Source organism: Castor canadensis, chromosome 3 (assembly GCF_047511655.1).
Source record: "Castor canadensis chromosome 3, mCasCan1.hap1v2, whole genome shotgun sequence".
Classification (NCBI taxonomy): Eukaryota; Metazoa; Chordata; class Mammalia; order Rodentia; family Castoridae; genus Castor; species Castor canadensis.
In genome coordinates this window covers 178,253,554-178,275,134 of record NC_133388.1, presented here as the reverse complement: position 1 = coordinate 178,275,134, position 21,581 = coordinate 178,253,554, and the positions used below count along the sequence as shown (strand labels likewise).

Here is a 21,581-nt window from a genome sequence, read left to right as displayed (position 1 = left end):
AGTTTGTAAACCTAAAGATCTGTACAAGTGTAAAGTTGTAGTATTTTTGTTATTACTTTTTTAAAACATAGATGTAGGTGGTTGATATTTTTCAGAATAAGCCATGTGTAGTATATAATGCACTTGTACATTCGTATGTGACTGTTTTAATATCATATGCTATAAAATCACTCAGACATCTGTACAAGGCACACATGTGAAAGCACGCATTCCAATAGTAAAACCACCCAGGGGATATTCAAAAGAGGTATATTAAATTAATCTTAGGCAATACTTTCCTATAAGTATTTATACTGTTATAGAACAAGTTCTTTGCTAAAATGAACAGGAAGAAAAACGTGGTCTTCAAAAATGGTGATCTAAACTACTTGCTTCCAGATCTTAATTGCATGATGGTTACTGTTTCTGGATCACATTTGTTAAAATCTTGGCACTAATTGTGCAATGAGAATTCATTTCCTTGTGATATTGGGTCAATGAATGAATGAATTAAATGAAAAAATTTAAATCTCTCGTAATAGGCAATTCTGGCACTATGTAGCTAGGTATAATTTTCACTGTAAGAATTAGTTGGACTATTTATTTTCCTCTTCGTCTTTTCTCCATTTACATTGATATAAAATTAGTGCTCACTATCATCTTCATGTGAAAAGAAGTTAAAAATCATTTTGACACCTATGTTTGTTGGCTCTTTATACATAATGAGAAGTTAGTTTGACTAAAAAAGTGACAAGTACTAGTGATTCATGTTAACTTTAAAGCAGAGTTCTGAACATGGTGAGAGGGAATCTCTATAGCTGTTTCCAATTCTGAAGTGATTCTTACTTTTGTTATTTATTTATTTATTTTTGGAGATAAAGAAGGGAGGAGATGTCTATGTGTGTGATTTGGGAGAGAACTGGAAAAAAATTAATATTTGGTAAAAATTACTTGTGATTCATAGTAGGGTGCAAGATCAATTTGATGGTAGAAACTGAATTTTAGTCATCTTTACCTACCAATATTCTTTGCTGATATTGAAGGGGAGCACGTACTCTTTACAAACCACTACAACTACAACCACAGCTACTTTGGGTGAAGACTAAATTTGGTGCTTTATATCTTTTTAACAATACAGTGATGTTTGGCATAGTGAGTCATGCCTGTAATTCTAGCACTAGGGAGGTTGAGCCTGGAGGGCTGTGAAACTGAGGCCAGCCTGGGCTATGTAGTAACTTCCAGAGAAGCCTGGGTAAGACCCTGTCTCAAAGCAAACAAGTAAGCAAACAAACAAACAGAAACACAAAAACAAAAAGCGGTGCAGTGTCCCTGGTTGATATAAGACTTTGTGAGGTTCATTCAGAGTCACAGAGCTTTAAAGAGCTGAGCTGAGTTTGGACTCCAGTTCTACAATGACACTTAAGCCTATGTGATTTTCTCTGAAAATGCTTCTTATTCTATGTGTTGGTCAAATATATCAGGAGGGAATTTCAGTACATCTCAGGGTTTGGAAGTTATTTCTGAAATACTAGAAGCTTTGACACAAACTGTTGTCCTCATTAGGGATTGCTATGTTGTCTTAGCAGACATCACTCAGGCAGAGCCTGAGTTGAACCTTTATTACAATATGTCCTCCATGAAAATAACCCAAAGTCAGCATCCAACTGGAGACCATCCAACAGGCAAAGGAAAAGAATAAAGAGGCAGAAACTGGAGGCCTAGAGTCTGGGTGCTACTCTACAGCTGAATTATCTTGTTCAGATAATAAACCTCCAGTTCCCTCATCAGGAAAATGGAGCTGATACTGATCTGCCTACTCCATCTCTCAGAATTGTACTAGACAGGTCATATGTAGAAACTCTGTACTCTTTTTAAAATAATTGACTTACCAATACATATTTACCAAGGACATTGTTTGTTGGCATTGTTGAGGATGGAGGAAATGGTGGTGAATAACAAAGAGTTCCTGCCATCTTCATAAAGTTACTGTTCTGTTGTTAGTTAGCAAGTAGATAAATACAGCATAATGTTTTAAGGGTTGAGATGAGAAAGAACAGGGCACTAGTAGAGGTGGCAAATTGAATCCCAGAGGAGGTTGAAATGGTAGTGAATGAGTATCAGCGCTTATAAGGCAAAGAAAGAGAAAGGCTACAGGAAAAGGAAAGACCTTTTTTTTTAACCACAAAAAGATTTTGTGGTAAAATTTAGGAGCACATTATTGTGAGAGTGAATATTAAAAAAAAAAAAAAAAACCAAAAAGGAAGAGAGATCTTCATGTGGCTCCAAGTCAGTTTAGCCATTCTGTGGGAATTATGAATCAGGAAGCCGAGGAGGGAAAAGAAACACAAATTCAAGCCTGCATGACTGAACTTTGGAAGACAAAGAGAGTAAGTTCTGGGGAAGCCCACACCACTTGAAAGATTTGTCTTGTAGTTTGCCAAATGTGGTATCTGGAGAACCTTGGCATGTACCAAAATGCCAGAGACACTGTTGTAAACAGGTATATAGGGTGTGGAATGAAGGCTGTGTGTGGAATTCTGTGGAGTAGGAACCCAGTCTAGGAAGAAATGCTTGACCCATCATTCGCTGGTAAATGGATGGAATTGGAGAACATCATTCTGAGTGAGGTTAGCCTGGCTCAAAAAACCAAAAATCGTATGTTCTCCCTCATATGTGGACATTAGATCAAGGGCAAACACAAGGGGATTGGACTATGAGCACATGATAAAAGCGAGAGCACACAAGGGAGGGGTGAGGATAGGTAAGACACCTAAAAAACTAGCTAGCATTTGTTGCCCTTAATGCAGAGAAACTAAAGCAGATACCTTAAAGCAACTGAGGCCAATAGGAAAAGGGGAACAGGTACTAGAGAAAAGGTGAGATCAAAAAGAATTAACCTAGAAGGTAACACCCACGCACAGGAAATCAATGTGAGTCAACTCCCTGTATAGCTATCCTTATCTCAACCAGCAAAAACCCTTGTTCCTTCCTATTATTGCTTATACTCTCTCTACAACAAAATTAGAAATAAGGGCAAAATAGTTTCTGCTGGGTATTGGCGGGGGGGGGGGGGGGCGGAGTGGGTGGTAAGGGAGGGGGTGGGGGCAGTGGGGAGAAATGAACCAATCCTTGTATGCACATATGAATAATAAAAGAAAAATGAAAAAAAAAATATAAAAACACACACAAAAAAAATCACAGAACAGAGATGGTTCATGGATATAGAGGTGCAGTTGGAATAACTTGTAACGCTCTATAGCACAGTAGGGTAACTATGTGTGACAAGTCAATTATATGTTTCAAAACAACTAGTGTAGAGAATTTTGAGTTTCTTTTTTTTTGGTTTTATTATTTTATTATATTATTGTTGTTCTGGGGGTACATTGTGACATTCATAAAATTCTTATGATATACCAGTTGAATTCACTCCCTCCATCATTCTCCTTTATCCACCCTCTCCCCTTTCCTGGAATAGTTTGAACATGTCTCATTTTTCCATTTTCGTACTTGAGTACATAATAGTTCCACTAGTTTTTTCACACAACAAAGGATAAATGTTTGAGATGATGAATATGCCCGTTACACTGACCTGATCATTATGGATTATATACATAAATTGAAATATCACACAGATTTACAATTACTGTACTAATTAAAGTTTTAAAAAATATTTTGAAAAGTAAATACAAAAAATATGGATATTCTAATTATATACATTAAAAGTCACCATGGGGGGAAGGAATCACAGGAACATACTGCAAAAGCAGAGGCTTGTGGTATGATCTTAAGACGAATATCTTAGCATGTGTAAATCTGAGATTCAAGTACATTTTGTGGTCTGAGTAGGCGCTTTTAGCTAAACATAAATGCAATGTGTGGTGCACCCAAGATGTCATGGTGACTAGTGGAGTCAGTCTGTGACTAAACCTGTGATTCTTTGATACTTAGCTAAACTGAAAAAGTGAAATCTGAATTTTGATTCTGAATCCTAAAATTTGTGTTTTTTACTGCAAAGATTACTTCTTTCTCAGATGAAATTATTAAGCTTTAGGAAGACTCTGGAAGTTTTTTGGGGGTCAGTTGGGGATCTTGGTTGGGTTTTTAAGAGGTTGTCAAAACCACTATATTTTTTTCTTATGCTCAGTAACAATTGAAAATAAAGTAAATTAGATAATGATATATTTGTACTCCAGCTGTGTTTAAAAAACTGCAGTGTGTCAATAGCTTAGAAGCTATGAAGTCCATATTTTTGAAACAAACTGAATCTATTTATGCAGAATAAAAGAGTGAGTAGAAATGAAGATGCTTCACTGGGGAAATTTTTCATGATGTCTTGCCAACCTTGTGCCTCTCTCCCTTCCTCTTCATGGTTCTTCCATTATGGCTGAACTCTGCGACCATATTATTTGTAATACAATTTTGAGTGTGAAAAGTGGTATTGTTAAAAATAATGCCAGGGCAATGCCATCAACTAAGATGTAAAGGGTTTTGTTCATTTCACCTCACCTCTGTTTTTAACACTCATCATCTTCTGTATACCCATACACAATATTTATATGTCAGATGTGTGCCGTGTTTGTCTTTCTCATTGAACTGTGGGCTCTTTGTGGGTAGGAGCTCTATCTTAATCACCTTTGCTTAGTATCTCCGTTCTACAACCCAAGGCCTGGCACAAAGAAGGTTCTTAGTAACTGATGGTGGTGGTGGAGGAGGATATATCAATGGATATATTGGAAAGAAGACAAGTTTCTGGATTGGTGAAGAAGACTGGAGAAGTTATTGATGGTAGAGAGAAAAGCAATTACATATATCATAGAATTGCTTACAGTGCTCATGAGCAGGGTGTTGCAAATACATCAGCCCTTGTGGAATGAAGTAGAATGGAATAAATGCCAAGAAACGAGGAGACCAGCTGGGTGCCGGTGGCCCACATCTGTAATCCTAGCTACTCAGGAGGCAGAGATCAGGAAGATCGTGGTTCAAAGCCAGCCCAGGCAAATAGTTTGTGAGACTATCTTGAAAATACCTAACACAAAAAAAGGCTGGTGGAGTGGCTCAAGGTAGAGGCCCTGAGTTCAAACCCCGGTACCCAAGACCTGAACGAAGGAAGAACCAACAGTTTGGTAGATCATCCGAACTATTGTTTCGTGGGTGTTGTAAGGAGGGGTGTTGCACATAGAAACATGACTGCTAATTTTGTTGTCTCATTAATGGAACAGATGAGAGGCTAGGCATCAGTTTGAATTTGGAGGTACATGCTAGGTAAGCATTAATACTTAAATGATAAAAGGAGAATAGCTTCTCAAAGAATTTTGATACTTCTGCTTCCAGCTGAAACCAAGAGATTCAGAGGCAGCAAAAATGAAAACAAGGAAAACGTTAATGGAAATTTTGAACCTAGAAAAGGTTTGGTTTGAGTTTTGAAGGAAAGTCTGGGTTGGTTTACTGCTCCCAAGTACTGCTGTTATGATTTGCTGGCTCTTAATTTGTTTATGATATTTCACTTATTTAATATTGTCATGTTATGTTGTAATTTTTAAGGGTGGGCCCCCAAATTTGGCAGCTTAAGCAAGGCTTCTACATTTACTGCAATGCTTAGGAGGTTAAACTCCCCAGAAGAGGCTTGCATTGCAAGAGTGTGGGCCACTCTGCCTCAAATCAGCAGTTCTACTTGGGAGGGTTTTGCAAAGTCTTCTAAGAAGGGCTTTCCATCTTGCATAGAATGGTAACAGTTTAATTAAAGCAACATGTATACATAATTTAATAAGTGATTGCCAGAACTGATTTTTCTCTAATCACAATAATAGTAAAAACAGTTTTTTAATTAAAACATAGGAAATTATGAATTGCCTATGCCTCGATCTCTAAATATTTGGGTCCATAGGAACCCTACTTTCCAAGAATCTGTGGATGTTTTAGTCTATTCAAAGTGGGCAGATCAAGCTCCAGGCTTTTATTATGAATGTGGAAGGTTTGCATATGAAACTCTCATCTCTTTTCCTCAAAAAATTTTTTTTTCAGATCTTTTTTATTTTTCTTAAGAGGAGAGATTTCCCTTGTTGGGGGTCTGACTGCATTTGGGGGCCCTAAATGAGTTCCTGGGTAACTGGTGAACTTCTCTCTTCTCTATTTAAAGAACCCTCTTGAATGCCCACTTATTTTATCTATACATGTTCCTTTAAGTTACTACCTAAAGAGTTTACCTCCATGTGACAAAGCTGCTTATTTTAATGCTCCTCACTACTCACTTTTTATGCTGAAATTATGCATATTTGAGTTGCAGTTTGGAAATGGTGATAAGAAAGAGCCTTCTTCTTAATTAAATCATTGGTTAACCTGATGAACCTCTTCAGAAGCCAAATTATTTAATTCTATGAAAATCCAAACCTATCGGCTTTCTATTCAGCCGCATCACATTAAAATTTACTATGTAATATTTCCTTGCTATAGAGATTTTAAATTCTCTAAAACTAAAATGTGCATGAACATAAATGTAGTATGGCATGATACTTTTCACAACTGCAAAACTTGACTCATGCTTGGGTGCTCAGATAAAGCGCAAAAGTGTTGGGAAAACTAGTTGATTAAATTAAGAAGGTGCCGTGTTTTAATAAGTAAGCTAGCAAATTTTGGACAACTTGACTGTCTTCCAGTATTTCTTTAACATTCGATATAAAGTTTCACAGGCATTTAACACAGTTTATTATTTTCTTTCCTAGAGAGACATCTTCTCTACGGACGACCTGCAGTGCTCTATCGGACTAGATATGATATCTTATATCATTCTGACTTTGAAAGTGGTTACAGTGAAATATTCTTAATGCCACTCTGGACGTCATATACTGTTTCCAAACAGGTCATTGAAAAAATTGAGTTCTATATTCTTCAGTTTATTACATTCATTGCATCAATACAATAATTGCTTGCTTAATAGAAGTTTGTCTTAATTTTTTCCTGAAGAAGAAATTCTGTTTTGATTAATCTATTGTAAGATATTTTGACTAGTCTTCACTCAAATGTCCTAATAATTCCATGGTAAGATGTTCAGTGTTATAGGGAGCATATTAATTCTTTCATTTAACCCTCCCAAGCACCTAAGATTACAGGTGTGAGCCACTGTGGCTGGCTAGAATTTTTTTTTAAATGAGTCTGAATATCAGAATATGAGCTATGGTAAGCCAGCAGGGCTTAGGTTTGGACTCTTCATAATAGACCAATCTCCTATCAGTATGTCCACATTTTTACTCGGCTTGATTTTTGCAGAGTTATTCCAGAAGTCATCAAGTTTGGTTGGTTTGTTTGATTTAGTAGATGTTAACTTTTAGAAGAGTTTTCTGTTAGCAGCAAGATTTAGTTGAAAATACAGAGTAGTCCTATAAATTTTGTGCCTACTCATAGCCTCCCCAACGCTCAACGTCTTGCTTGTATTTTAATAAAAGTTTTGCATTGGAGTTTTGGTTTGATGAAGATGAGATTTATCAGAATTAGAAAGATGAATTTGGCAGTTCTGCCCCAAATAAAGCAGAATACCTATGTGCATGCGTTTGTTGTACATTCATATTTAGTCTCTCTATAAAATATACATATGTGTGTGCATTATTTATGCACCTATCCTTTTTTAGAGGGGATATGTCTACTGTATCTAACAGTGTTTCTAAGTGATCATTTGTGGAATCCTATTCATTATTTCAACAGAGGGATTTGTGCTGTATATATTGTTTTACTTAAGACTTTGAAAAGACTTTTGCTCTTTAGTCTTCAAAACAAGAGTTTGAAAATTACAGCTTATTATCTAAATGAGGACTTTTTTGATGGTACTGGGTTCTGAACTCAGGGCCTGGTGCTTTTTAGACAGATGCTGTACTGCTTGAGCCATGCCTCCAACCCTGTTTGATCTGATTATTTTAGAGATTGGGTCTCTCATTTTGCCCAGGCTTTCCTAGATTGATATCCTCTGGATTTCAATCTCCTGCACAGATGGAGGTGGCAGGCGCAGACCACTGAACCCAGTTATTGGTTGACATGGCATCTCCCTGACCTTTTTTCACGGGCTGGCCTCCAAAAACAATTCTCCTGATCTTAGCCTCCCAAGTAGCTAGGATTATAGGCATAAGCCACTGGCGACTGGCTAGGATTTTTTTTTTTTTAAAGAACTCTGAATATCAGAATGTGAGCTATAGTAAGCCAGCAGGGCTTAGTTTAGACTACTTATAATAGAACAATCTACTGTCAGTACATTCATATTGCTAGGCTGTTTCTGCTGTGGCATTACTGACTGCCTCTGATCCTCTGCAGGCTGAGGTCTCTGGCATCCCTGAGCATTTGACCAATTGCGTCCGCCCTGATGTTCGTGTTTCTCCGAGTTTTAGTCAGAACTGTTTGGCCTACAAAAATGATAAACAGATGTCCTACGGATTCCTCTTTCCTCCTTGTAAGTTATAGAGCATTAGGCTCTGATCACTCTAGAGGGTGTCCTGTGCGTGCTGGAGGGTAATAATTGCTAGTGAGGGTTTCAGTAGCTCAGGTTTTCTTCAAGAAAGAACACTTAAGAGATCCTGATGTCAACTTCTATGGGATTCTTATGGAATTCCACCCCCGCCCCGGTCAAATGACAAACTTTGAAAAATCCAGTTTTCCAGGAGAATTCTAAAGTGTGAGGGAAACCTCTTGTTCCTCCTTACATTAAATGAGAATCTGAGAGTGAAATAGTAATCATTAGGGCATTAATTATTCCTTTAAGTAATGCTATAGAGGTGATCTAAACATTAACTAGTTCTCATTATTTTACTGACATTTTAAAAGTCTAAATTGCACTAAGGTAATCAAGGAATTCTTTTACAAAATACTTAGTAGAAAAAAAAACTAAAAAAAAACAAAACAAGCAAACAAAAAAAACTTAGTAGACTTAACAACTATGTACGAAGAAAAGGACTGTAAATAATTTGAGAGCACTACTGAATGAAGAAAAGAGATTGAGTGGGAGGAAAAGTCCTTTAAAGGAGGTAATAAGTAGACATAAAAGAGTAGGTCCACTCCATTCTATTTGCACCATTTTAGAAAACTGTTTTTCTGTTGATGTAGATTCTGGTAAGCAATGTATACTATTTGCTTTCCTAATGTTTAGATCTGAGCTCTTCACCAGAAGCTAAATATGATGCATTCCTTGTAACAAATATGGTTCCAATGTATCCTGCTTTCAAACGTAAGTCCAATATTTACTTAATAAACTGTTACTTACAAAAATGAATATTTCTAAATTTACCACTTACCTTTTCTACCTCTATATTGATTTAAATCATAATAATACCTTTCCTGTGTTTAGCTTTTATAATTTTTGAAGATTTTTCATGTAAATTCTCTACTGTTGACCCAAAATTTGGTTCTGTGAAGGAAGTTGGCAGATACTTGTTTATAATCAAGAAATTGACATCATAAGTAGTGACCCAAGTCACAAATGGTAGAAGCTAAACTAAATCAAGTTTGCGTTTTTCTTCTAACCTGCATTTCTTTCTATTTTAATGGTCATTATTTAGATGGCTAAAAAGGGTCTTCACAAAATTGTGGAGGTAATTTAGCAGCAATTATAGTTATTTATTGAACAGTGCAATAAAAAGCCACTAATGTTTCTCTTTCTTTAGTGTACCCATGTACTCTGAATGTTGACCCTGAAACCCAGGAAGACCTTAGGGGGTCTTCTGATTCATCAGATTATTAATTTCAGATAGTTTTAGAGCTGTCGAAATATTGTTTTAATTTCTTTGAATTCATAATTTGTATATGACATAAATTTTTTGGGGTAATATTGATTCTGTGTATTGTATAGATGCAACAAGTCCTGGCCTCCAAAACCAAGTTTCTAGTCTTTAAAGTATGACTACTGGCTTTGTTGATCATAAAAATGCCATTTAATTTCTCATTTGTAAAATTAAGAGATTTTATTGTGTGAGTATTAAAGCTTACATGGATTCTAAAGCTTACATGACTACATTGGCAAGTGACCAAAATGATCAATTTTCCAGTTCTCATAATAAATAATTCATTGATTGCCCTCTCCATGCATGCACTCATCCATCCATACAAAGATAGAGAATGCATCATGGAATAGCTTTTACCTCCTTTTACTTCATTTGCAGTAAGCAGACCTATATACTTATTGTGTAGGTTGGAAAAGAAAGCATTTCCTATTTTGACTTGGCAGAAGAAGATTGGGCTGTTACAAAACTCTCGGGGTTGGAATAGAGTCTCAAAATAGGAACAAGTGATTATGGAATGTCAGTTAGTGTCAGGTCTACTTGATATTGGTGAAATAGCTCTTATTGTTTAGAGAAAAAAATGTGTATTTGATGTCCTACTTAGTAAGTGAAGGTTTATTCAAAAAAATAGAATCTATTGCACATTAGAGAAAAAGTCTATTTTAAAAGAAGTTTTCTTAATTTGTTTCAGACCCAAATGAGAAATGTTTCAGAATGTCACATAGGTACATTTGCCACAATATTACTTGGACTGCAGCTTCATTTAATTGCCACAAATCAGAGCTTTCTGGAACTTTTTGACCAACCAGTTTTAAAGGAAACACATGGCACTACCTGAGGCTAGTGTAGAAAAGGTCGTCACAGAGAGCTTGCTGCTTGCTATTTTTCTTTCCTAAGGGAATGTTTTTTCATTGCCACATTTGTGCAAGTTTGGCCTTTTGATTGTTCTTATTGTTCCCTTCCCTTCCCTTCCCTTCTCTTCCCTTCCCTTCCCCATCACTTTCCCCTTCCCCTACCTTTTCTTGCTTTTCCATCTTTTCTTTTTCTTTTCTCAAGTAAACATTTAATCTTTCTCTCACTGTTGTTTTTCAAATAGGAGCTTGCTTTTTTTTTTTTTTTATTAACCATCTATTATTTATTTATTTATTTATTTATTTTCATTTTTCTTTTATTATTCATATGTGCATACAAGGCTTGGTTTATTTCTCCCCCCTGCCCCCACCCCCTCCCTTACCACCCACTCCACCCCCTCCCGCTCCCCCCCTCAATACCCAGCAGAAACTATTTTGCCCTTATCTCTAATTTTGTTGTAGAGAGAGTATAAGCAATAATAGGAAGGAACAAGGGGTTTTGCTGGTTGAGATAAGGATAGCTATACAGGGCATTGACTCACATTGATTTCCTGTGCATGGGTGTTACCTTCTAGGTTAATTCTTTTTAATCTAACCTTTTCTCTAGTTCCTGGTCCCCTTTTCCTATTGGCCTCAGTTGCTTTAAGGTATCTGCTTTAGTTTCTCTGCATTAAGGGCAACAAATGCTAGCTAGTTTTTTAGGTGTCTTACCTATCCTCACCCCTCCCTGTGTGCTCTCGCTTTTATCATGTGCTCATAGTCCAATCCCCTTGTTGTGTTTGCCCTTGATCTAATGTCCACATATGAGGGAGAACATACGATTTTTGGTCTTTTGAGCCAGGCTAACCTCACTCAGAATGATGTTCTCCAATTCCATCCATTTACCAGCGAATGATAACATTTCGTTCTTCTTCATGGCTGCATAAAATTCCATTGTGTATAGATACCACATTTTCTTAATCCATTCGTCAGTGCTGGGGCATCTTGGCTGTTTCCATAACTTGGCTATTGTGAATAGTGCCGCAATAAACATGGATGTGCAGGTGCCTCTGGAGTAACAGTCTTTTGGGTATATCCCCAAGAGTGGTATTGCTGGATCAAATGGTAGATCGATGTCCAGCTTTTTAAGTAGCCTCCAAATTTTTTTCCAGAGTGGTTGTACTAGTCTACATTCCCACCAACAGTGTAAGAGGGTTCCTTTTTCCCCGCATCCTCGCCAACACCTGTTGTTGGTGGTGTTGCTGATGATGGCTATTCTAACAGGGGTGAGGTGGAATCTTAGTGTGGTTTTAATTTGCATTTCCTTTATTGCTAGAGATGGTGAGCTTGCTTTATTGCAAATAACTATCCAGGTGTTTTGGCTCTGGTAGGCTGCTCTGCTATTCTCATCCAGAGTAGAGTATCAGATGATATAGAATAGTAGAAGCTCTGTGAGAAAAATGGCTAACTACTTTTTAATAAAAAGAGGAAAGAAGTAGTAACAGACCGAAACTCACAACTCCCTTGTAGAATAAGAGTGTAGTGAACCTATATTTGAGAACCAATTTATTGCTTGCCCTTTCTGTCCTCTGTCATTCCCTTCTTTTATTCTCCTTTTCCATCCCACTCCTCTTGGCCAGAATGTATACTGAGCTGAATGGACAAGGGCATCCACTGCAGAGTGTGACAGTGAAACTGAGAAATGAATGATAGAAGAGAGACCAGACTTACACAAAGCAAAGAATGAGTTTCTAGGAAGAAAGAAGAGAAAATATAAAAATTTATTTTGGAATAAGCTTGGCAAGGTTGGAGGGCAAGAAGGAAGCCCTGCACCGGAGAGGGGAAGGGAAGGAAGTAAAATCATACAGAGCTTATGGATGGGTGGGTGGGAGTTGAATTTTTATCTTTAATAAATAATTAGAAGTAATAATTACAGAATGGGAAATCATCTGGATTGTTAGAAGTGGTTAGATGGATGGATGGGGGGGATAGTATTTGTGTGTATAAAAGAAGAGAGAAAGGGAAGTCTACCATATGGAGAGTAGGCTACAGGGAAGTATGAGCTTCCCACAGGAAGTAGTCTTCCATGATAGTTCATTTGTGACAGAATGGTAACTTAGGACAGGATTGAATATGGTGAGAGATAGCCAGATCTGGGATTCCTGGATTGCATTTTAGAGATAACACTGACAGTACATCTTCACATGGAAATACTAGAGACAATTCCTAGGATTTTGGCGTGAACATCTGGGTGAGGGCCATTGACTAAGATGGAGAAGGCAAGGGACAGACAGGATTGGGATGGAAAAGCAGGAATTCTGTTTGGGTAATGTTTTGTATGATAAGACTCTTAGATATTCAAGTGGATTATGAGATGGGTGGATAGATAACATGTTTAAAGCTCCATGGGAAGGGTTAGGGCTAAAAACAAACTTGGAAGTAAGCATATTGATAAGCTAATGAAGGAAGAGAAGATAAAGGAAGGCCTTTTCTTTTTCATGAAAACATTTTTATTTATTTATAAATTTATTATTTAGAATTTTTTAAATTATTGTTGTACTGAGAGTACATTGGGACATTTGCAAAAGTTCTTAAGATATATCATTGTTGAATTCATCCCCTCCATCATTCTCCTTTATTCACCTTCCCCCATTCCTAGAATAGTTTTAACAGGTCTCATTTTTCCATTTAGATATGTGTGTACATAATATTTCCTTATTTTCATTTTCTCAGAAACGCCATACTTCCTCTTTTGTAATCTTGTTGTGTATCTGGTATGTTCTGCCTCCACGTCTTTGCCTAGGAAACACCTGCTCATCTATCCTTCCGATTTCAGCTCAGAAACTTCATCAGGAACTCCTTCCATACTTATTGGACTAAGTTAAATTCTTCTACCATTGTCTCATAGCTCTATATTTTTCCCTTTGTTGGTTCACAAATGACACATACAGATAATGCTTGAAAATAGATTCTTCTCATGAATCACAATATCTCTGTTGTCACACATATAGATAATGCTTGAAAATAGATTCTTCTCATGAATCACAATATCTCTGTTGTCTCTTGGCTTGTAGAATGCGTCTTAGATAGAATTTGGCTAAAGAAAGGAGTTTTGTTCATGAGGAATTGATTTTTGTCTTTGACAGGGATATGGAATTATTTCCAAAGGGTATTGGTGAAGAAATACGCTTCAGAAAGAAATGGAGTTAATGTGATAAGTGGACCAATTTTTGACTATGACTATGATGGCTTACGTGACACAGAAGATGAAATCAAACAGTGAGCTTTTCATTTCCATTCAGTGTGTGATGCTTAAGTTCTAAGACATCACTCAAGGATATTTTTCAAATATTCATGTTCCAGAGAAGAGTTGATACCCCTCAAATATTTTTTATTTGAATCTTTTTGAATTCTCCAGTTCTTTTGGAACTTTGATTAAATGTAGTATTGTTGATTAGACTGTAATTTTGTATTTTTGTCATAAATCAATACAATTTTCCACTCTACAAAAGAAAATATATCAAAATACTTTAAAATTATCATTTATTATTCAACAATTCTTCAATGGGAAGATGATTATTTGGGGAACACTTTTGGAAGTATTTATATTTTCTGAGTCAGTGTATCTCATGAGGAAATTGCATATAGATTTTGAATGAAAGTATTTGTCTCTCTTTCCTTGATGCTCTTGGGGATATAAAAATATAAGGTAAGCACTGTGCTCACAGAGGACTCATAGTCAACAGAAGAAGATAATAAGACACATACCACAAATTCAGAATACGTTGTCATTGAATTTTATATATGTATGAAACAATGAGAGAGCAGCACAGAATATAAGAGCGATCTAATTGTGATTTAGAGAATAAAGTGGTATTTTAAATATACAGATAACTAATAAAGTAGAAAATATAATATTTCTTTTACAGCCACTCATAGGAGAAATTCATCTTAATTATACATTTATTTTGTTACTGATCAATTATGATAGTTTTAGCCAAAATTATTATTTCAATCATAATTTCAATATTGGTAAAATGACTAAAATTGGAACAGCAGAAACCCATGTAAGAAGTTGCAAATTTCTGTACTTTTTTTCTCTACTGGAGGAGACATATACCACAAGGCTTATCACTAGCACTCTATCTACAGTGCTTCTTTTGGTGAATGAGTTATTTTCCAAGTTCAGTTTATCATTTAGTGTCACATGACTGTGGTCTATTTTGTACAACTCTATACAAGTTATCTTCCTGAAACATGAATCTAATATTGACACTCCTTATCATAAAAACTTTCAATGGAGCCTCATTGCCAAAACAGTAACCTGATGAAATCCTCAAACTGTCTTTTATTGATATTTCCAGTTTTTCTTTTCTACAACATTGATCTGTTCAACATTTTCTGCCTCCAACTCTTAAATTGTAAGCCATTTTCTTTTCCTGGAGTATTTTTTTCATTCCTCCAGGTGGAGGGAGGAAGGGGATTTCCAGGCAGAAAAAAAATATATGTTCAAAGGTATATGGGCTGGTGCTAAGAAGTGAAAGATTACTCAATTAAGTGGGAATTAATTTGAATGACTTAGATAATAGTCATTTGTGACCATTTAAATAAGAAAGGTTCTATGTCTCTTGTAATTGTATTTTACTTTCTTGTTTCAGGTATGTGGAAGGCAGTTCCATTCCTGTCCCAACTCACTACTATAGTATCATCACCAGCTGCTTAGATTTCACTCAGCCTGCTGATAAGTGTGATGGCCCCCTCTCTGTGTCCTCTTTCATCCTTCCTCACCGATCTGACAATGATGAGAGCTGCAATGTGAGTTCAGAAACACAGTCCTTCAGGATATGCTTTCATACTTAAGCTTTGTTTCTAAATTTATATTCCCATGATTGTACTAGAAAATATTATAAAGCATTTGGGTTATCTAACAAAATGGAAAGAAGGACCTAGGCAGGACTTTTTCTTTTAAATACATGGGAACTTGATGTTCCAGTGGACATTTATTGTTCACTGTGTGTATGTGTGTGTGTGTGTGCATGCAATTTTAATATAGTTCTATTTGTGTGTTCAATTTGTGTGGGCAAATAATGACAGTGTCCACATGTTTTGAGCTTCACAAAATGGATATGTATTTTGTAAAAAGAAAGTAGAAAGTAATAAAATTTTTGATAATTGTTGGAGCAGAATAAGAAATCAAGGGAGGATATTATATTATTCTCTCTACTTTTGTCGATGATTGAAAATTTCTATAGTAAAAGCTTTTTCCGAGAGAGAGAGAGAGAGAGAGAGAGAGAGAGAGAGAGAGAGAAGAATACAGGCTTTATTATTCAGCTCGTGTTTTGCTACTAGTTTTGAGGGAGATGTAGTAGTTCTCCTGTTCTTGGGTAGCACAGATGCCTCCTGATTCTCTTTTTTCCATATGGAGACAGCTGGGAGGCAGGATGACATGATGAAAAGGCTCTAGGCAGGAAGATAGGAGCCATGCTATGTGCTCCTGGCCCTGTATGAATTCAGCACTCAGGAACAAATCATATAATCTTTTCAAGTGCCTTTAATGTGATGGACAGTCCTTCCTGCAAGATAAATTTTAGAAATTATACTCTATGCTTTCATTTCTCTTAATAGAAAGAGCAAGGATGTAATCTACAGAAGAAGATGATTAGTCAACACATTGTACTCAAATTCCCAAATTATATAAAATGCTGTAAAAGAAACAACGGTGTATTAGACATACTTACTATTTCTAGACAGCCTACAGTGTGAACTTGCAAATAAAATAGATACAGAGATTGCCATGCTAAAAGCCAAAAAAGGCACAAGAATTTCTTCAACAGAGATTATTGTGGGCAATGTAGCTTTTAGGCTATAGTTTCAATTATGGATTAAAGTGGGGCTATTAATATTCTAAGCAAAATAAAGAATGCAGGAAAAATAGAAATTTGAAAAACAGTCTATAAAGCTAGTTAAATTTGTTCAGAATATTGGAATTGAGGGCAATAGTGGGAGATCAGATTTTAGGAGTTGCTTGGAATCAAATTTTAAGAATAGAATAGTAGCAGTAATAGTACGATAACAACAGTGTGAACAGCAATAGAAATATTAGTTAATATTTCTTGGGCACATGTTATGCAGCTGCACAGTAGTTGCATCATAACATATTATTTTATTATTAACATCTACATATGGTGATTCCCACTTAAACCAGTAGGAGAGCAGAGCTTTAAATTCAAGTCACCTGATTACAAAAGCTTATCATTTTTCCAATTCACCAGATTTCTTTAGTAGAACCTTGAGAACTAGGGAATTTTTCCTATCACTGGTCTTCAGAAGGCTTTGGCAAGATTCACAGAAGTGAGGTCACAGAACTTAAACTATATTGAAGTCCTGGCAATTTGAAAAAGAGGAATGAAAGCCAGAAATATTATTGAAGGATCAATGGTGTCCAGACATGATTGGAGAAGTGAGGAAACTACAAGTGAAAGATGAACTGCTGTCAACTTGTTGGCTTGACATTCTTAATTTAGGTTGCTTATAAATGACAGAGCAGATGCTTGAGTACCAGGCAAATATAACACCTGTGTATAATGTGATAATACTTTCTTTTAGCTTTAGTCATGCTAAAAATTTGTTGGGAAGTACAGTTTTTGCAAAAAAACCAGATACATATGTTATAGAGCAAAATGCAAAAATGTCCTGCATTTTTAAGATAAAACAAAAACTATAAAGACATTTCATATGTGTAATAGACCATTTAGATTCCTTGGAAGTACATTTGTGCAAGTTCTACTGTCACCTTAGGGATTTGGTGATGTGAGAATTTGAAAAGTGTGGTCCAGGTTCAGTGCAAAGACAGTTCTCTTGTTGACCTAAGTTAACCATCTGGAAAAGGAAATCTACTATTATTGCCATTGGTCCTCCTCTGGTTCTTGAGTCTAAAGAGTTTTGAGGCCTCTCTTATACAGTTCATAGCCAGCATACATTTTTATTAATGAGCCCTCTATCTGCATAGACACCTGTTCTGCTTTGGGCTTTATCTTAAAACTTCTGGGGCTTGAATCAACAAATTTGCATGGGGAAAAGTCAGGTGAAGAATAAAAATACCCACAGCACAAAGATAATAAGCAAATTCATGGATTGTGCTTTTGTTTGCATTAATTTTTCCATTTAGTTTTAAAGTTTTTTCTTACCTTATTACGTTGGTGCACATGAACTTTAATTCTATTAATTTTACATCTTGCACTATAGTCTCTATCAGCAATTACTTCTGAGCGTCTCCAGCTAACATCAGGCAGAAGATATTTCCTTCATGTGCAACGTAGCTTGTAATTCCTAATGACAAATTGAAGACCAGATTTTAGCATGTGAGAACTAGAAGAAATGTCCCTTCAATGAAGTTGGCAAATCACTTTCCAAGGAAAGTAGCACAAGACAGATTTTTACCCCCCTTGAATTCTTATAATTCCAGCTTACCATGATTTAAATCAGAAAACACCTTTCCTCTCTGTCCCCACATTGAAATGATTGCATTTTCAAAGGAAGAAATTGGACTGAATGACCATTGAAAAATCCAACACATGAGCAGAATAGGAAAGTTCTCCTAAAATACCTCATGCTTACTCTGAGGGGCTCCTGACCCATCTGGGGACCTCCTACTTCGTTAATTATATGGTCATAGTGAGGATTGGTCAGTAGCATTGTGGGTTAGGTTATATTTAGGTCTTTCCTTTGAATTGCAGAGATCTTGGTTTGGTTAGGTAGAAGGGTAGGGCTTGGAAAACTAAAATCCTTAGTTCTTCAGCCTGCAAAGCAATTTCTTCCCATTTCTTCATTTTGCCTGGGATGGCCAGGCATCAGTTTCCTGAACCAACACCCTCCTGGTACATATTTAGCCCTGGCACAAGCTACTGTGGCTCCCTGTCCAGGTCTGTGTGGGTTGGAGCTTTCTGAGAAAACCTTTGCAGGTTCTTGGGCTTTGGTGGGTAGCTCACTGAGACCACTAGTGGTCAAGAGTTGGGTGAAAGCATGTCTGAACATTCTTAGTCCCGGAACACACAGCCACCTTTCGACTTCTAGAAAGATTCTTGGGGACCAATGCAATTCAAGGGGCATTAAGAGGTGAAATCTTTCATAAAGATACTCTTGCTCCTTTCTACTAATGAGGCAAGTGCTTCTCCATAGGGGCTCTTGGATCTTATTCTTTCCCCAATTTCCCTCCAAAATGAAATCTTTTTAAAATGCAAATGACTGCTTCACCCAATTTACCTTTTAATTTTGAGTCAGACATGAAATAAATTGTTCCATGGGGGACATCTGAACATCCTTCATTTGAAATTTGTGCCATCAAGGCCATCTTATGCAAGTAGCTAGGACAGGAAGAGGTTTCCTTTCTTTCTTCCATGATGTTTGTTTATCTTATTTTTATTTTCTTTCTTCCTTTCCTTTTTTCCTACTTCCTAGGAAGCTGCTGAATTAAGCATTATTGACCTTGGGAAATTATGAGGAAGTGAGGTCTTGAGAGATCAGTTAGCTTGATCAAGGTCTCATAGCTAGGAATTGGCAGTAGAACCACATTTCGCAGTCACACTTCTTGGGCCCTAAAGTGTCAGATGTATGAACTGAGCCGCTTCAAGTCAAACTGTACTGAAATTTCAATTGATTGCAGACTAATAGATGATGTGGTCAATATAGTGTCTTGGAAAGCACACACATAGTTTTGTAAATTAGGCACAAGCTCTTCCTCTTCTTGGGAAGCAGAAGAGCACTCTGAATTACTTGTGCTCTGTGCTCATCCTTGCATTTGACAGCCCAGAAAAGAAACAAATTATTATATTCTCCAGGGTCTATGGTTTTCTTAATTTTGATTTATGTTCTGACGACCTATTGAGAACAGAGCCTTCTCACACCCCATGTCTCATTTATTTGGGACAGCTAATTGCTGTTGAAAATATTGACAGCCAAGGGTAGGTACTTGTGGTGCATTACCAGCAGGAATAGAATAGAGTGACAAGAAGGTCAGGAAGGAATGACATGCATTGGCTCTGCGTGTAGCAATGTGTAGAGGCCATTTGTGGACTCAGAGTAAAATGACCATTTAGAGAACCTCTTCTGGAAAACTCTGACTCTGATTGCTTTATTTCCATTGCAGAACTCAGAGGATGAGTCGAAATGGGTAGAAGAACTCATAAAGATGCACACAGCTCGTGTGCGTGACATCGAACATCTCACCAGTCTGGATTTCTTCCGGAAGACCAGCCGGAGCTATTCAGAAATTCTGACACTCAAGACATACCTGCATACGTATGAGAGCGAGATTTAACTTTCTTATCAGTGCAGTGCAGTCTTATTAACTGGTGTATATTTTTATATTGTGTTTGTATTTATTAATTTGAAACCAGGACATTAAAAAACACTTAGTATTTTAATCCTATACCAAATCTGACATATTAAGCCTGAATGACTCCACTGTTTTTTCTTTAATGCTTGATTTAGGTAGTCGTGTGTTCCAAGTAGAGCTTGTAATAAATACTGCAGCTTGAGTTTTTGGTAGAAGCTTCTAAATGGTGCTGCAGATTTGATATTTGCATTGAGGAAATATTAATTTTCCAATGCACAGTTGCCACATTTAGTCCTGTACTGTATTGAAATACTGATTTTGTAAAGTTGCATTCATCTGCTGTTAACTATGACAGACATATTTAAGCCTTATAGACCAATCTTAAATATAATAAATCACACATTCAGTTTTGTTCTGGTTTTGTTTGGTGTTTATTTCATTCATAAATTAGAATTTGCTTCAGGTACATATTTGCATATATGTAAGGAACACATTTCCTACCCTGGGTTCTCTCCCAGGGCTTTCTAGGTATTTAAGTCCAGTGGCCTGGATGAGATGGTTGAGGAAAACCAAAAGGGAACAAGTAAAAGGAATCAGAAGAACTCCTGAATACTCTCTCCCAAACTGTCTTTATTAAAAATATTTTGAAGTTTGGAAGTATAGTCTCTTTTTAATCAAGTTGGTTGAAACCCCTAAGAAGTGGGCCCAACTTAAACTCTATTAAGCATATATTGTGCACAAGGCATTGACCCAAGAATCATGAAGGATGTGAAGAGAAGTAAGACTGTGAGCTGAGATATAGTCATAGCATGTAATTAATCAATCAAAGTAGAGATTAATAAGGGCCGAGTGAGAAGTGTTAGTCCCAATTACAATATGACAGAGGGTCTGAGTAGTGTGTAGGGTGATTTCAAAAGGATATAGTTATGACTCTATATAATAATAATTCATGGAGGCAAGAAGTCATTTAAAAGAATTTAATTGTTTTGACTATCATGCAGAAAGATTATAGTTATAATATTAAATGTTGTCACTAATATATTAGTGTTGTCATATTTCTAACAGTTGCTAATCTCTCTTTAAAAAAGGAGAGAATATTGCTTTATTTTCATTATGCTAATTATAGTAATTATTTCCTATTTCCCAGTGAAATAGGCTTTTAATTTCTATAAAAATATTCCTTTAAAATACATTAATTTAAAAAGGAAACGTGACAAATAAAAATTCCTTAAATCAGAAGTAGGAAGGCAGTACGGGGAATTTGTGAAAAATCATGGAGACAGTAAGAGAAAAACTGAAGTTTGAGAAAGACAGCCAGAGGACAACGCTGTACAACATGATGGTGGTGCTGCTTATAATCGCTGTTTATTGAGCACCTAAGTGTGTCTCTGACACTTCATATGCCTTACATCTAAACACTGCAAAAATGGAAAGTTCAGGAGAATTTTATGGAAAGGCAAAAATGGGGATATGAATGAGGAAGAATACTTAAGTTGGACTTTGGAGTTTGAAGTTGGCTGTAAGTAAGGTACAAATGAATAAGAATATGGTTCATTATTCATTCTCTATTCAGCAATGACTTATTGAGCATTTACTATATGCCAGAGCCTATATTTGCCACTAGAGATAAAATAGTGAATAAAATAAATGTGGTCCCTGACCTCATAAAACTTACTTTTTACTGAG

At 36.4% G+C, this 21,581-nt stretch overlaps 1 protein-coding gene across 9 annotated transcripts in view; it reads left to right on the top strand.

The window, feature by feature from the left end:
- Nucleotides 1–20,306, top strand: part of Enpp2 (ectonucleotide pyrophosphatase/phosphodiesterase 2) — a 104,742-nt gene extending 84,436 nt beyond the window's left edge. For 5 of the 9 annotated variants that reach the window (XM_074069116.1, XM_074069115.1, XM_074069114.1 and 2 more), the window contains 7 exons: nucleotides 5,311–5,385; nucleotides 6,699–6,835; nucleotides 8,275–8,410; nucleotides 9,104–9,181; nucleotides 13,708–13,840; nucleotides 15,220–15,376; nucleotides 19,707–20,306. In XM_074069116.1, the coding sequence (XP_073925217.1) occupies nucleotides 5,311–5,385; nucleotides 6,699–6,835; nucleotides 8,275–8,410; nucleotides 9,104–9,181; nucleotides 13,708–13,840; nucleotides 15,220–15,376; nucleotides 19,707–19,877 (887 nt within the window). In that variant the 3' untranslated portion in view covers nucleotides 19,878–20,306. The remainder of the gene's footprint in view (nucleotides 1–5,310; nucleotides 5,386–6,698; nucleotides 6,836–8,274; nucleotides 8,411–9,103; nucleotides 9,182–13,707; nucleotides 13,841–15,219; nucleotides 15,377–19,706) is intronic. The other 4 variants (XM_074069118.1, XM_074069117.1, XM_020167216.2 and 1 more) reach the window with 1 other exon arrangement.
- Nucleotides 20,307–21,581: the final 1,275 nt, after the last annotated feature.